This window comes from Corticium candelabrum, chromosome 11, assembly GCF_963422355.1.
Source record: "Corticium candelabrum chromosome 11, ooCorCand1.1, whole genome shotgun sequence".
NCBI lineage: Eukaryota > Metazoa > Porifera > Homoscleromorpha > Homosclerophorida > Plakinidae > Corticium > Corticium candelabrum.
In genome coordinates this window covers 3979849-3996105 of record NC_085095.1, presented here as the reverse complement: position 1 = coordinate 3996105, position 16257 = coordinate 3979849, and the positions used below count along the sequence as shown (strand labels likewise).

Below are 16257 nucleotides of genomic sequence, written 5' to 3'. Positions count from 1 at the left end.
TGGATTTGAACAAATGTTTGATCTGATGCTTGTTTGATGTACGTTGTTTGCCGTTACAAATCTGCTTGAAATTGACTAATTAGTAAACAACCTGCAATCCATGCAGGTACACCCAGGTAAATTTCAAGACTCCTCTAGCCTCGTATACCCAGGCTCTCATACGCGGCCGAGATCTGCATGGAACCTGTGTACTTGCTGGAATGCAAGCGTGGAATAGAAACCGTTCAGTTGTCGCTGGATTTGACGAGATTGAGAAGAGAATCGATGCTCAGAGTCGAAGCTGACCGATTGTTACTCGACCGGGCGGTGCCCTTTCCCTCTTGTATGAATGTCGTGCCTTCATCTTGTCGTAATCTGGAGGTAGTGGACGGAGCAGTTCTCACGATGAGGTTTAGGGCTGCGAAGTGGAATGACAAGCTGGACATTAACCCAACATCAAAAGATGAAAATGAAATTCAACGTTTCGTTGGAATGGCGTGCCGTTTGACTGTCCTTGGATCCAAAGTTGATATTCTACGTCACGTGTGAGTCATTGTTTAATTAATTCACTCAAGGGTTTGAACAACTACTAGTGCTCACTCAATTGTAACAATTTAAATGAACTTTTGAGCCTCACAAGTTTATGAATGAAATAGAAACTGCATGATTGAGAAGGTGCTGGTGTTGTCTACACGATTTTAGAATATTTTTTTATCAAATACCTTTTTGCATAAGCCTTTGTAACCGGGGTGCCTATGGTTTAGGGTCAGCTAGTTTCTCATTGTTGTGTGAACGCATGCATATATATATATATATATATATATATATATATATATATATATATATATATAGGCTGAGCTGTGGTAAGCCGTTCTGGACTGGTCCACAAAACATGCTGAGCCTAACTCGAGTCAGCTAGGTTGAACGTAGTCGTATGAACACAGGCCAAGCTGGCTGATGGCTATGCATGCACATTGTCTATACTAGCAAGATGGCTAGACTTGTGAGGATTAAACATCCGGTAAAGACAAAAGCACAGCGAGACTGGTCACTAGTCTACAAGATGGCCTGATCAGAGCAATGTAGCAGAGGTGTAGGAAGAGCGAGCAGACTATGGGGCACATATAACATGCTTCTACGGCACCATCTACTACCATGGCCTTGTCTGCATTCCATTTAGTCACTTCACTCATTTTGCAGCATACTTATAAAATTTCCAAAATACTCACCCCTTCGTGGGTTTGCAGCAACAAATGCAGTATAGCTACTTGGTGTAGATCAAGCTCATCACAAAAGTCATAATGTCACAATGTGCGTGCAGCAAAAATGTTTTTAAGTCTTTTTTCAGTCATAGTAGAATGACGATAAGTTATAACACGACAAAGTGAAGAAAAAGATCTTTCAGCAGTGGCCGTTGTAACTGGTATTGTGAGATACAGTTACAAGAGTACGTAACCTTTGCAACTTGCGGTGATCATAGGAACGGTAAATACACCATTCCATTCAGTAGCATCTCAGTGATATTTCTAATAGTGGTAATATCAAGACAGTCTATGTTGCGTAGTAATTATTGTAAGATGAGGCTAACATTTGTACTGTAGTTGTCTGAAGTCTTGTTATACATCAAAGTCATTTGAATAGGTTTTGACTAGTGTATCGGGAGCTGCAACATTGAATTCCACTGGATGGTTGCTGGCCGTAATCAATGGAAATATCCTGGATAAGTTGTGTTTGTTATTAGGGACACCTACTTATACGAATCGGTAAAAGTACCGAAGCACAGTGATCAGAATCAAGGCCTATAGCAGCTGTTACTATGGTTCTCCCACGGGGCAAAATCTATGGAAGCACAGTGCCTCTATTGCCCCCATTGTCCCCATTTCCCCATCCTTCCTACACCTATGATGTAGTATCTTATCATTTTCTGGGGTGAAGACAGCATAAAGGTCCAAATAGAAGAATGCACACAAAACAAGAAGTGTGTGAGACGTTAGTGGCAAAAGATGCAAGCAATTTGTAGTTGATTGATCATGAAGGAAAGGTATCTTAAGTGTTTCTACAGTACAAGTGAATGTGCATAGCTAAATTTTTAGCATGCTTACCAAAGAGACACACTGACTAACTGACCTGGCTTGCTTTTTTTTGAATACTGTGTGAATGGAGGCTGGCTTGGTTCTTTGACATGGGCTGGTTCAGCTTGGCTTGGCTTGATTTCGAACAGAGCTTATATGAAAAGGGTATAAGTTTGCATAGTTTTAGTGATTCTTTTATTATTGATGGTAGCAGGTACTTTGATCAGGTAGGTATCATATATATATATATATATATATATATATATATATATATATATATATATATATATATATATATATATATATATATATATATATATATATATATATAGCTTTGGTCAGTCGTCTACACCATTTTGATTCATTGGTCCTGTGGAGTTTTGTCTAATCATTACAGTATGCAGACGAAGTGAGGTAGTTATGGATACCTGCTCAAGATCGAAATGTCATGTCAGCAATGAGAGATGATTTCAATAAATGGAGTATGAAGATTCAGAAAAAGATAAGAAACAAGGGTTTTCTTTATTTGTGGTTATCATGTCTAGAACACATGCTGACTGTTGCAGTATAAACTTTCCTTGTAATAACTTTGAAGGAATGTGTGACGGGTTAACACACCCAATATTCAAACGTCTGATTTCACCATGCTTTAATGTATGAAGTGAAGTTACTCGTTTAACTGACAAAGGTCTGAAGAAAAGACATTATTTTCTTGTACTGTATGTAAGCTCAATGAAGTTTCTTATGCTTTGAAATATTCTGCTATCACAAAACTGAACACAGGAAATTGTACTAAAAAGGGGTAGCATTGCAATTTAACAATCAGTAAAAGTAGACTGATGCTTTTTGTAGCTTTCAAATTTTTGTCATAGTGGTGAATGTTGAATGTCCTCATTGAGTTTAACATACTGTATGTGCACACACGGATAAGTAAAGGTGCATTACATTGTATTAAATTGTTTTACATAAGTAAATTGGCATGTGATGTGATGCAATGCAATTAAATTGTTTGTTTTGGTAGGGTTTTTAAGAGGATTCTTCCTCTCCCTTCTGACGACTGGGAAGACATTGCCACTACAGCATGGTTTTGTCACTGTCGCCATTGCCAAATTTCTAATTCAGATGCTATCGCTCACCACAGTCATTCAATGGAACATCACAAGATCTCTCCTTTGCCTTATGATTGTCTTTACGATGACGTAAAGCTAGTTGTCCATCATAGTGTGTTATGCAAAGATATTATTGGTGTGCGAGAGGCTGGAAAATGTGCAAACAGTGAGGTATAATTTGGGCTTGTAACTGTGAATTAGACCAACATGTGTGTTATACACAGCTTCTTGTGTACTGTAAGCCGTGTCGTACTGTTATTGGTTTAGCAAGAAGAGCAGAATGTTTGGACACATATTAGACAACTGTTTTGGTTTTGTTGTACAACTCTTTTGGTATGACAGATAACGAAAAGGACGTGTGGCACGTGAATGTTGGCTGTCAACTTGTGGCTGTATCGCATGTCTTTCTTTGGAGACATCTACATAACATGTACAGTGAAGGCCATGAAGTATCTTTTTCGGACTTTGATACGGAGTAAGGTCTTGAATCAGTATGTGCTACTTGAGTACATTTTGTCAAATCAGTGGACATTGTTTTATTTTTTATTTTAGTGAATATTAAACATACATTTAGTAAATGTGTATTATCATGAGATGTATAGTCTCAACCAGACTATATCTAGTCAGAGACTGGAATCTTGTAACAATTTGGTCAATCTGTAAGGGTTGATCTAGAGGGGTTGTGACAGTTCACAAAGTGACTAAATGAGATCGATCTTATCTGTGATTTATTTATTAACTATGCTTGGCAATTAAGTAAATACTGAACTTGGAAAACATTTGCATATTATTACTCTAGTACACAAACGTTTGTCAGTGTGTGAGCTTGATGGAGTCATAGGGTGCATTTGATTGGACTCTTCCAGCCTCTTCCGGAAGAGTCTGGAAGAACACGCTCCTCTTCCAACCTCTTCCAGAGCACGCCCCTCTTCCAACTTCTTCCAGCGCAGCAGCAGAGTTGGTAGAGTTGGCTCTTTCGACTATAATGGCAGAACTGTAGAAGTTGGAAGAGAAACGTGCACACGGAGCTGGAAGAGCCCAATCAAACGTGCCCCTAGTTTTACAGTGGTTAAAGACTCGTTAATCCCAGTTCTTTGGAACTCTGAAACTCCCTCTAAATTCATCTTTGCTTTTTAATTGTATCTATTTCACTGATAGTCTTAAGAAAGGGATGAGTTTGACGACATGAGACTGTCCCTGTTGCTTATGTGTTTGTTTTTGTCAGTTTTTTTATTTATTTCTATTCTTTCTCATTTTGTTTTGTTTGTATATGAAACTAAGTCATATTTACCAGTGCTTTGGCTTTGTGTACCATGATAATGCAACAATTTCTTTGTTGTCATATATTTTAGTGAGGAATCTTTGGAAAGATTTGTTGCTATCAAACTATTGCGAGAGTTAAAACATCAAACGCATCGATTTGTACTGCAAGGTTTACCACCCGAGTCTACAGTATATGCTTGTGTGAGCTGTTTTCCATGTTAGTCTCAAAAGGTCCAACCATTGTCACGATTGCTCTGTTCATGCAGCTATGGTTGATGAACTCCGACGTCAAATTATTCACCAACTGTTGTTTCACCACAATCCGCCATCTCACAGACAAACGCAAATCTAAGAGAAACAATGGTATGTAACCACATGCTACAGCTATATCATGACATAATTATTTTATTAGTGTTATTAGTATGGGGTACTAACTGACATGAAACGACAATTGGGGTTGATGTTAGTGATATTATACACAAAACGAGCAATTATTGGATTAAAGTCGTACTGAGCAATTATTTAAATTCTATTTTTACAAGTTATTTCTATTTTTATTTTTCTTATTTTGTGTCTTTTGATATGACGCAAAATCGTTAACAGTAGATTTAGTGTATTCTGTTTGGTATGTTAATTACCTTGTTTACAGGTGAGTCTCGGTGTTTTGGTGTTGTGAAGCTTCTGTACAAATTGATGTGTACCGATAATGCATCAGTTCGGTTGGTTATCATGTGATATACTTTATACATAACCTTATTGCAGCTGTCTGTAGTCTTGGAATTCAGTGGCAGCGGGATGCTTCTTGTCAAAGTATAGTTCTACCTGCAGATGGGTGTTTGGAAATTGTTGTCCTGTTGTCAACGAATTGCATGACACTCCCACTGTCTCAACGCATTGCTAATGATTTCAAGGTATGTCATGTGGCGTTGGTCATTACGTGCTTGTTAGTGAGCGGACCGTCTGTGTAGGTGTCTTATCTTAGGCGGTGAATAGAGGAGAACTATTTGACATAACTAGGTGCCAGAGCGGATGAGTCCTTTCCAGCCAGTGGGGACTTCACACAATTCCATACATTGTTTCAAATTTGACATGGTACAAAGGATGCCATTGTTTAGTGCCTTTAATATAGCACGTTCATTCTTTGATTAATTTTTAAATTACCGAATAGAGAAACGAGTCATGGCTGTGGAATTTAGCGTGTACCCCAATCACAACTCATTATCTTGTATACGGACTGAATTAAGAAAGAAATTTTCCCTTGTCTAGGTACTGGTCTACATATTTCCCTTCTACATACGTAATCGTCATAAAAGCTTGGACTGCGTAGCTTCCTCATTATTTTTATCTAACTGTGAGCAGGCATGGTGCTCGCGTCTACCCAGCTGCTTGTAGCAACATTCGTTGTTGTTTGCTGGACAGGTGTGTATGACACGGTTTCAGTGAATGCTGTTCGTTCTGTACCCCAAAATGCCGATCTTCTAACTGTTTACTTCCGTAGGGTCTGATGCATCCGCTGTGCCACGTTGTCATTGTCCGTCTCCACCACTGCATCCCAGTGTCGACGTTTATCCTGACGTCGAGAATCTGACATACAAGCCTGACGACACGTTTCGATTCCATTGTTCGAACTGGAGGGTACTAATGCCGGCACCAGTGCGCAACGTGTCTGTCAGATGTCAAGAGGATTGCAAGTGGAGTGTAGACATCAGCGAAGTGCGATGCATTGGTCGGTAAATCAGGCTTGCATGGCTGTCTAGTCGTTTAGCTAAGTACTGTTGCAATGTGAGCCCGGTGAATTGGGAAACCTAAAAATGAAAACAGTTCACCGGAAGTGTTGGGTTTGGCAATTCCCAATTGCTCAATCATTGAATAAATAAAGCCTAGACCCCAATAACGTATTTCACCTACAGGAATATGATTGGCACAGCAAACAAATTGAATACTCTAATTATGCACTTTCTGTCTAGTTGGCAAATTAGCTGCCAATTCGACCGAAGGCAAACTACGAAGTGACTCAAAAAAAAAAGATGAAGCTTCATTGCTGCTCGTGCGTGTCTAGATCATGCACGCATTTGCACCAGTTTCACTCTACTTTCTAAGCTACCTATAGATAGCAAATTTGAAATTTTCAATTTCGTGATTTTGCATGCGTACAGACTTTAACCTGGACTTTACCACCCAACGTCACCCTTCATCACATGTGCATCAACTCGAGCATAGGTATTGAGTGTGACGCTCTTGCAGTATTCAATGCCACAAGGGAATAGAGCGACGTACAGCTGCCGGTCCGCGCATGGATCCCGCAAGAGTTCCCCACATGCAAAGGTTAGCACAAATCATGTGCACTCAACCATGCATGGACGCACGGCGTGCAACGATTTTCTCAATAACGTTTGGTTTCAGTCAATGCCGGTCATTCTGTGATTTGGCCGCTGTCATTATCTAAGCACCCCAAAATGCCGGTCTTTAACTGTTTACTTCCTTATAGAGTCTGATGCATCCGTTTTGCCATGCACGTTGTCACTGTCTGCATGGACCACCATGCATGCATTGCAGCCTAGATACCCCGTTTACACGAGCATGTACAGCGAGCCGAGCCGCGCCAGCCCAGTATTCCAGCCCGCGTTTACACGACACACTCTGTAGAAGTTCAATGTTGAAGTTTATTTTCACGTTTCGATTCTAGTGTGCGAGCTCGAGGAACACGTATACTGCGCAACAGATACTGCATACGTACTGCGCAGTAGACGTCGAGAGAATTACAAGTGGAGTACGATGCATTAGTTGGTAAACCATGCGTGCAGACTTTTGCATGACTTTCTAGTTGTCTAGGTTTGCAGGAGCCCGCCCGAATTGAGGCACGTAAAAATGAAACAGTTTATCGGAAGACTAGTGTTGGGTTGTGGCAATTCCCTGTTGCAAGACCCCAAGAATATATGTCACCCTATGCCATTGTCGCTCCATGACCTAATTCGATTGCAGGCAAGATATGATTCATTGAATTGACTGAAACAAAGAGTAAGGAGCTTCACTGCTGTTGGCGCGTGTATATACATGGATACTTATAGATGCACGCAATTTCGCTCTACTTTCTACCGTACCTAGCCTAACTAATTTGTATTTTTCAATTTCGTGATGTTGCCTAGTTGCCGTCGTTACATCATATGCAATCAATGCAACATGCATGTTCTGTCTACAGAGCGGCAATGTCGTCCAGTGAACGAGTCCGACTTACCACCCAACGTCACCCTTCATTACAAGTACTTCAACCAGAGCCGAAAAGAGATTGAGTGTGGCGTTCTTACCATTTTCGAATGCCACAAGGGAATGGAGCGACGCAGCGGTCCGCGTTTCTGGCAGTGTGGCTGTGACGGTAACTGGAGCTCGCAAGAGTTCCCAACATGCAAAGGTTAGCACCTATACACTATAATATATATATATATATATATATATATATATATATATATATATATATATATATATATATTGCATACTTTATGCACACAAGGTATGCAAGCAATGCTTAACCGCATGGTTGATATAACGTTTTGTCTAGTCTTGACGTGCGACACATTGACTCCTCCAGCCAACGCATATTGTCACAGTACAGGCGAGATTAACGACATTGGGACGTCTGTCGAATGCGTTTGCAATCACGGCTTTCGACCCAAACATGGCGGCGATAGCTTCACTTTCGTTTGCGAGGTTGCAGACGACGGCAGCAGTGTCAGCTGGGTAGGCGAGCCCGACTGCGTGAAAATACGTAAGATTACTTCACAGACTGCGAGAAATGTACCACATATCCTATATGCATGTATGGTGTTCGTTTGCAGCGATTCTTGGTTTCTGCGACGAGCCTGCTATCCCAGCGTATGGGATGAGAATTTTCTCTAGTTCTGGTCCTCCTTACCCTATTGGAACAGTGCTGAAGTACGTTTGTGCTACTGGAAGAGTTCTCGTCGGCCACAGAGTCATCGTTTGCAATGATTCCACACATTGGTCCCCGAATCCCCCCACATGTGAAGGTTATTTAAATTTTAATTAATCCTAGATATTTAGCTAGCCAAACGGTGGTCTGCATGCTTCAATGTTTGTCCTTGCAGTTGTTTTGTGCCGGCAACCTGAAGTTGAAGACAAGTTGGTCATAGTCCTAACTGAAGTGAAGCCCACCTACCTGTTTGGCTCAGAGGTGGCCTATGCATGTCCTCGTCACTATCATCTCGTAGGCTCTGCTGTGAGACGATGCATTGACCTAGACCGATGGAGTGGCACCCAACCACAGTGTAAAAGTAATCTTAGCTGTAAAGCAGACGACACTCGGTCCGCAGTTAAACCAGTGTGCAAAGGTCTCACAGAACTGGTCATCCGTCTGAGATGTAGGTTGCTAAGTATTTGTGCCTTCTCATAGAATCATGTCCAGATCCGGGAATTCCAATAAATGCTACAAGAAACAACAACGGCCCTTTTGTTAGTGGGAGTCACGTCGACTATGAATGTTCACCTGGCACACGTCTGGTCGGTTCCTTTCGAATAACCTGTCAACCCAAAAGTACTTGGACAGATGAGATACCTTCGTGTGCTCGTAAGCCAGGTCTTTGAACAGCCGTCTGCAATTTTGTACTCATTTTTTTATGTCACCAATGTATATAGATATCGAATGTGAACATCCTCATGTGAGGGATCCTCGCGTCATTCAGATGACTGAAACGTTCTTCAGCTACGAATATCACAATGACATCCAATACACGTGTGCTCCAGGGTACAAACTAGTCGGCAGTAGACGAAGGAAATGTCTGAAACGAGGGTGGAGTGGAACAGAGCCGAGCTGCAAGAAACGTTCATAAGTGAGCTTCTCAACAGCAGAGGACCGCTGGCTTAGAAATTTTAGGAAATGTACTATGTTTCTATGACTACACTTTTTGTTTTACGTAATCCGTTGGTATTGAATAGTTATCCTAGCTATTTTTGAGGTATTCACTGCAGTTTCTAGAAGTAAACTGTAAATCATTGTCATAAATGGCTACATATTATTTGGGGCGGGCCTTGGCGAGACCCTTCCTATGTGTACTATACTGTGTTGAGATGGATGTGTGTGTGTGATGGTACGTACATACGTGCGGCCGACCGGCCGGAAATAACGTTGATTTTGAGCCAATCACAGACATGATTGTGATGTTGAATGCAGGTGTAAGTGTAATAGCTGTACTGTGCGGCTCTCTAGGTTGCTGTGCGCCAGTCCCACGAGACTAATAAGAGAATGTAACAACAAGCTCGAGCTGCTGGAGATGGCTTGATGACTGCGGCCAAAAATGCTATTAAATGTGAGAACACGTCGCTTTTACAAAGAAATCTACGCTATAGAACTCTATCTGTACGTGCATGATCTCCGCGATGTCCAAACGCGCGCGTCCACGTCCGGCTGTGAATGAATTATTAATTAAATACTAGTAGTTTGATTTGAAGCGGACAAATTTAACTTAAAGGTAATTTCTTTGCTAGAGTATCTACGAACTGTGTGAGCATACACACAACAAAGTGGTTGGCGTTCTGCGTTGCGGAGGTGCATGTACACGAATTGGTTTGTGTCTACATACATTGTTCTTACTAATTAGCTGACACTTCACAACTGATTGCTGTGCGCCACGGGACTATACTACGAGAATGCAAACAGGCTGTCTTGAGAAATTTAAACTTAAGCGCTATACCTATACGTGCATGTTGTTTGTCTGTTCTTGCTGAGGCTCGCCTCAACAATGCTTTTCATTTTTAACTAGTACTTTAATTATGTTTAGACCGGTATTTGCCTATCCACACCAATGAAAGTTGTGGGTTGGAAATACCTTTCACTTTTAGAATTGGATGGTACCTTCTAGAACCCCTCAGCAAAACATCATAGGGAAGTCTAGGCGCGGTCATATTTGGTCTTCCTTCTACTGCATAAGTTGTCAAAACTTCGAAGAGAAAACAGTCTGGTTGCTGTACTTAATTAAACCATTGCTTAGTGCCTTTAATATAACACGTTGATTATTTGGTTAATTTTTATTACAGAATAGAGAAATGAGTCATGGCTGTGGAATGTAGCGTACCCTAATTATTCTAAAGGACAGTCTCCCTAAATTATTAGAAATTTCCCCTTGTTATATATTGGTATTATACAGATTTTCCCTTCTGCTGCCTACGTAATCGTTAGTCACATAAAGCAGCTTGGACTGCGGAGCTTCTTCAATCCTTTTATCTCAGATTCTGTGAGCAGGAATGGTGCTCGCGTTTACGCAGCTGCTTGTAGCAACATTCGTTGTTGTTCGCTGTACAGGTATGTATGACGCGGTTTCAATGAATGCCGGTCGTTCTGTGATTTGGCGGCTGTCAATATGCACCCCAAAATGCCGGTCTTCTAACTGTTACTTCCGTAGGGTCTGATGCATCCGTTGTGCCGCGTTGTCATTGTCCGCCTCCACCACTGCATCACAGTGTCAAAGTTCAGCCTGACCCCGAGAATCTGACATATAAGCCTGACGAAACGTTCGGATTGTATTGTTCGAGCTCGAGGGAATTAGTGCCGGCCACACTGCGGGACACATCTGTCAGATGTCTAGAGGATTGCAAGTGGAGTGTAGACGTCAGCGAAGTGCGATGCATTGGTTGGTAAACCATGCAAGTTTTGCATGTCTGTCTAGTCGCTCTAGCGTTGCAATGCGAGCCCAGCCCGCTCGAATTAATAAAAGCACGAAAACTGAAACCGTTCACCGGAAGTGTTGGGTTTTGGCAATTCCCTGTAGCTCAATCATTGAAGAACTAAGTTTAGACCCCAATAACTTATTTGAATATCATTGGCACAGCACATAATGAGTAGATGCGATATCTGCATTCCATTGCCGCTGAAGGAAAATCTGAAGTGCAAATATGGCTCAAAGAAAGAATAAAAGAAGCTTCACTGCTGTTCGTGCGTGTGGCCATGCGCATCCATTTGCAGCAATCTCGCTCTAGAATTTCTACCGTACACCTAGACTAACAAATTAAAATTCTTCAATTTCGTGATGTTGCCTAATTGCCTTTGTTATTATAAGCAATGCGCATGCATTTTCTGTGTATACAGAGCGGCAATGTCCTCCAGTGAACGAGTCCGACTTACCACCCAACGTCACCCTTCATTACATGTACGTCAACCAGAGCCGAAAAGAGATTGAGATTGAGTGTGGCGTTCTTGCCATTTTCGAATGCCACAAGGGAATGGAGCGACGCAGCGGTCCGCGTTTCTGGCAGTGTGACTGTGACGGTAACTGGAACCAGCAAGAGTTCCCCACATGCAAAGGTTAGCACAAATCATGTGCACTGAACCATGCATGCACGCACGGCGAGCATTTTCTGATTAACGGTTGGTTTCAGTGAATGCCGGTCGTTCTGTGATTTGCATGGCGGCTGTCATTATGCACCTCAAAATACCGGTCTTCTAACTGTGTACTTCCGTAGGGTCTGATGCATCCGTTGTGCCACGTTGTCATTGTCCATCTCCACCACTGCATCACAGTGTCGAAGTTCACCCTCACCCCGAGAATCTGAGCTACAAGCCCGACGACACACTTCGATTGTATTGTTCGAGCTCGAGAGAGTTAGCGCCAGCAACAGTGCGCGGCACATCTGTCAGATGTCGAGAGGATTGCAAGTGGAGTGTAGACATCAGCGAAGTGCGATGCATTGGTTCGTAAACCAGGCTTGCATGCATGACTGTCTAGTCGTTTAATTAACGTTGCAATACGAGCCGACCCGAATTGAGCCACGTAAAAACGAAACGCTTCATCGGAAGTGTTGCATGGGTTTTGTCAATTACCTGTTTTTCAATTATTGAATAATTAAGTTTAGACCCCAATGACGTATTTCACCTACTGGAATATGATTGGCGCAGCACACAAATTGAACAGATGCACTTCCTGTATTCCATTGTCCCTCCATGGCCCAATTCCACTGAAGGGCAAATATGACGTGACTCAAAGAAATTAAAAGTAAGGAGCTCCATTGCTGTTCCGTGCGTGTGGATACACACACACACACACACACACACACACACACACACACACACACACACACACACACACACACACACACACACACACACATACACACGCACGCACGCACGCGCGCACACACACACACACACACACACACACACACACAAACACACACACGCGAGTATTTGCAGCAATTTCGCTCTACTTTCTACCGTACCTATAACTTAAACTAACAAATTTGAAGTTTTCAAATTCGTGATGTTGCCTAGTTGCCTTTGTTGTAAGTAATGCGACATGCATGTTCTGTTTACAGAGCGGCAATGTCTTCCAGTGAACGAGTCCGACTTACCACCCAACGTCACCCTTCATTACAAGTACGTCAACCTAAGCATTGGGATTGAGTGTGGCGCTCTTGCCGTTTTCGAATGCCACAAGGGAATGGAACGACGCAGTGGTCCGCGTTTCTGGCAGTGCGGCTGCGACGGTAACTGGATCCCTCAAGAGTTCCCGACATGCAACGGTTAGATATATCTAGATATATAAACCATGCACGCACGGCAAGCAATGATTTTCTGAATAACGTTTTTGTTTAGCCTTGACGTGCGACGCATTGACTTTTCCAGCCAATGCATATTGTCACAGTACGAACGCGATTAACGATATTGGGACGTCTGTCAATTGCAGTTGCGGTCACGGCTTTCGACCCAAACATGGCGGCGATACCGGTACTTTTGTTTGCGATATCGTAGACGACGGCAGCAGTACCAGCTGGGTGGGCGACTTCGAATGCGAGAGAGAACGTAAGATTACTCCACAGACTGCGACAAATGTACCACATATACATATGGTGTTCGTTTGCAGCGAGTCTTGGCTTCTGCGACGAGCCTGCTATCCCGGCGTATTCGATGAGAATTTTCTCTAATTCTGATTCTAACTACCCTATTGGAACAGTGCTGAAGTACGTTTGCGCGAATGGTAGAGTACTCGTCGGTCACAGAGTCATCTTTTGCAATACTTCCTCACAGTGGTCATCTGATCCCCCCACATGTAAAGGTTATTTAAATTTCATCAATCCTAGATATCTATAGCTAGCCAAACGGTGGTCTGTATGCTTCAATGCTTGTCCTTGCAGTTGCTTCGTGCCGGAAACCTGAAGTTGAAGACAAGTTGGTCATAGTCCTAACTGAAAATAAGCCCACCTACCTGTTTGGTTCAAAGGTGGCCTATGCCTGTCCTCGTCACTATCATCTCGTTGGCTTGATTGAGAGACGATGCTTTGACCAAAATCGATGGAGCGGTACCCAACCACAGTGTAAAAGTAATCTTACATTCGCCAATGAAATCCTCTCATGTGTCATTGATTTTCTATATGCATAGAAATTTGCAATGAACCTGGAGTTCCAGTCAATGGCAGTCGAAACAGTGAAGGCCCTTTCTATGAGGGCGTTCAGGTTGTATATCAATGTGCACAAGAAAGCCATCTAGTTGGTGACAAGCAAATAAGCTGTAAAGCAGACGGCACTTGGTCCGCAGTCAAACCAGTGTGTGTGAAAAACAAAGGTCTCACAGAACTGGTCATCAGTCTGAAATGTAGGTTAAGTATTTGTGACTTCTCCTAGAATCATGTCCAGATCTGGGAATTCCAATAAATGCTACAAGAAAGAACAACGGACCTTTCTCTATTGGGAGTCACATCAACTACAAATGTTCACCTGGCACACGTCTGGTCGGTTCCTCTCGAATAACCTGTCAACACAATGGTGCTTGGACGGATGAGATACCTTCGTGTCAGCCAGGTCTTGAACAGCTGTCCGCTATTTTATACTCATTTTATTGTCACCAATGTCTATAGCTATCGAATGTGAACATCCTCATGTGAGGGATCCTCTCGTCATTCAAATGACTGAAACATTCTTCAGCTACGAATATCGTGATGACATCCAATACACGTGCGCTCAAGGGTACAAACTAGTCGGCAGTAGACGAAGGAGATGTCTGAAACGAGGGTGGAGTGGAACAGAGCCGAGCTGCAAGAAACGTTCATAAAGACTGCTGACTCCTTAACAGCAGAGGACCGCTGGCTTAGACAATTTAAGCAAACCTTTCCTTTACTATTTTTTTATGACTAAACACTTTTGTTTATAATCCGTTGGTATTGAATAGTTATCCTAGCTATCCGTATTATTACAGTCTATTGTTAGGTATTCACTACAGTTTATGGAAGTAAACTATAAATGACTCTCACAAATGGCTACATATTATGTATATTTGCCTACTCTGCCAAAAGCACATACATAAAAACTCCTTGCAGTTGTTATTACCTGAATTGTCTGATGACCTCTGTAACAATTCTGCAGATGTTTAGTGGCTTCTTCGTCCCAACAACCAAGATGTTCCATGACAAGAGGAACAAATCTCAATGATGGTGTTCCAGAAGTTTGAGTTGACTACATTTTGTTGTCTTCCTCTCCTCTTTTCTTGCAGCAGCAGCTCCATCTCTGCAGCTTCACTCAAAAATACCCGATACCAAAAAAAGGGGAAAGAGCCACGCCTAATTCCACATTGGCACCTGATCGACATCAAATGCTGCAACATCTGGTTGAATATTACTGTTGCTGTATCTATCTCTTGGTCCTCCTTTGTGCTGAATGTTAAACTGTCTCATACAACCATCCCATTCACAAACCACTGAATCGTGTGACCAAACTGGGCCACCACCCTTCTTACAAGTAAGGGATACTCCATCTCATCAAATGTAGCTCCACAGTCACACTTTTTAGTTCAGGTGACAGCTAGCAACTGCAGACCCAATCTAAAAAATGCACCAGGTATATTCCTATGGTTCAAGTGCAAATTTGGCTGATTCTGGAATTGCAGTGAGCTAGGTACCAGCTCTCTTCTGAGCAAGGCAAGCGGCATCTGTAGGCAAAGGAGCGTGTTCCACCAAGTACGCAATAACAGAAGACATGTGTTTGCGTGTACACTTTGTTGTAGTCTCCTACTATAGCCTTGAACCCTAAGAATCTTACCAGAAGGGTAGGGTCACATGATGTAACTTGGATCTAATTGAACCTTCTGCTCCGTCTTTCAAAACTGATCTCATTGATTTTGGTTTTCCATTGTCAGAAATTGTATTGGCAATACCTACATGTGAGCATAGCTAGAAATAAAGGCTACCCATGGTAACAATTCATCTCATTGACTAACGTCATGCCAAACCTCCATGTCTAATGTGCAAAGTAGCTTGTAACCACTGGTCATCCTGGATTGGTGCACAGTTAAGTATGTTGAAGAATTCTTGCCTTGTCATATGGCCATGAAGTGTATCTGTATCACTTTGATACCACGGGGCTACAGATCTAGCTAACTGTGTTATCTTTCAGCAAATGACAACACCTAAATAAAGCATTGCACTCTGTAGGTTGATCAGCTGGTTGTAGCAGCACAAATGTCTCCAGAGGCAGGAGACAATGAGCATTGAATTTGAATAAATGATGGACAGTCAAACGTAACTTCAAGAATTGTAGTTCCTGTGGTTGTACCAGGATAGATGGAACTTGACCTCTGAGCAGAATGTCGTCCAAAGAAGGGGAAAACAACTCACACTTGCCGTTCATACGGTTGAATATTTCTAGGCCACTGTTTAACAAACCAGACCCCAAATCCTCAAGGGCTATAGTATAGTTGTTTGGTCTGGTGATCATGTTTGAAATATGTGTATTAGACAGACAGACAGACAGACAGACAGACAGACAGACAGACAAACAGACAGACAGCCTTACATACAACCAGACAGCTTTACATACAACCAGGCAGACATACATACAA

The 16257-nt window shown here is 42.2% G+C and overlaps 2 protein-coding genes across 5 annotated transcripts; both read left to right on the top strand.

Moving 5' to 3' along the window:
- Positions 1–169: 169 nt before the first annotated feature.
- Positions 170–9472, top strand: LOC134186808 (CUB and sushi domain-containing protein 1-like). Of its 4 annotated transcripts, none has more exons than XM_062654863.1 (9): positions 170–524; positions 3073–3331; positions 3385–3442; positions 3503–3635; positions 4513–4624; positions 4690–4786; positions 5073–5142; positions 5196–5334; positions 5922–6127. In XM_062654863.1, the coding sequence occupies exons 1-9, from the start codon at positions 178–180 to the stop codon at positions 6009–6011; spliced, it is 1305 nt and encodes a 434-aa protein (XP_062510847.1). In that variant the 5' UTR covers positions 170–177; the 3' UTR covers positions 6012–6127. The 4 variants fall into 4 exon arrangements, with proteins under 4 accessions (XP_062510847.1, XP_062510848.1, XP_062510846.1 ...); XM_062654864.1 differs by lacking the exon at positions 5922–6127 and adding an exon at positions 5392–5608; XM_062654862.1 differs by lacking the exons at positions 170–524; positions 3073–3331; positions 3385–3442; ... (3 more) ...; positions 5073–5142; positions 5196–5334 and adding exons at positions 5763–5842; positions 7623–7832; positions 7980–8186; ... (2 more) ...; positions 8832–9005; positions 9074–9472 and having other exon boundaries at positions 5922–6149.
- A 1149-nt stretch (positions 9473–10621) lies between these two features.
- LOC134186807 (CUB and sushi domain-containing protein 1-like) lies at positions 10622–14668 on the top strand. Its single transcript, XM_062654860.1, has 11 exons — positions 10622–10736; positions 10837–11064; positions 11520–11735; positions 11894–12121; positions 12743–12949; positions 13023–13229; positions 13291–13482; positions 13562–13747; positions 13807–13989; positions 14049–14225; positions 14282–14668. Exons 1-11 carry the CDS (start codon positions 10679–10681, stop codon positions 14473–14475), a joined length of 2076 nt encoding a protein of 691 aa, XP_062510844.1. The 5' UTR covers positions 10622–10678; the 3' UTR covers positions 14476–14668.
- Positions 14669–16257: the final 1589 nt, after the last annotated feature.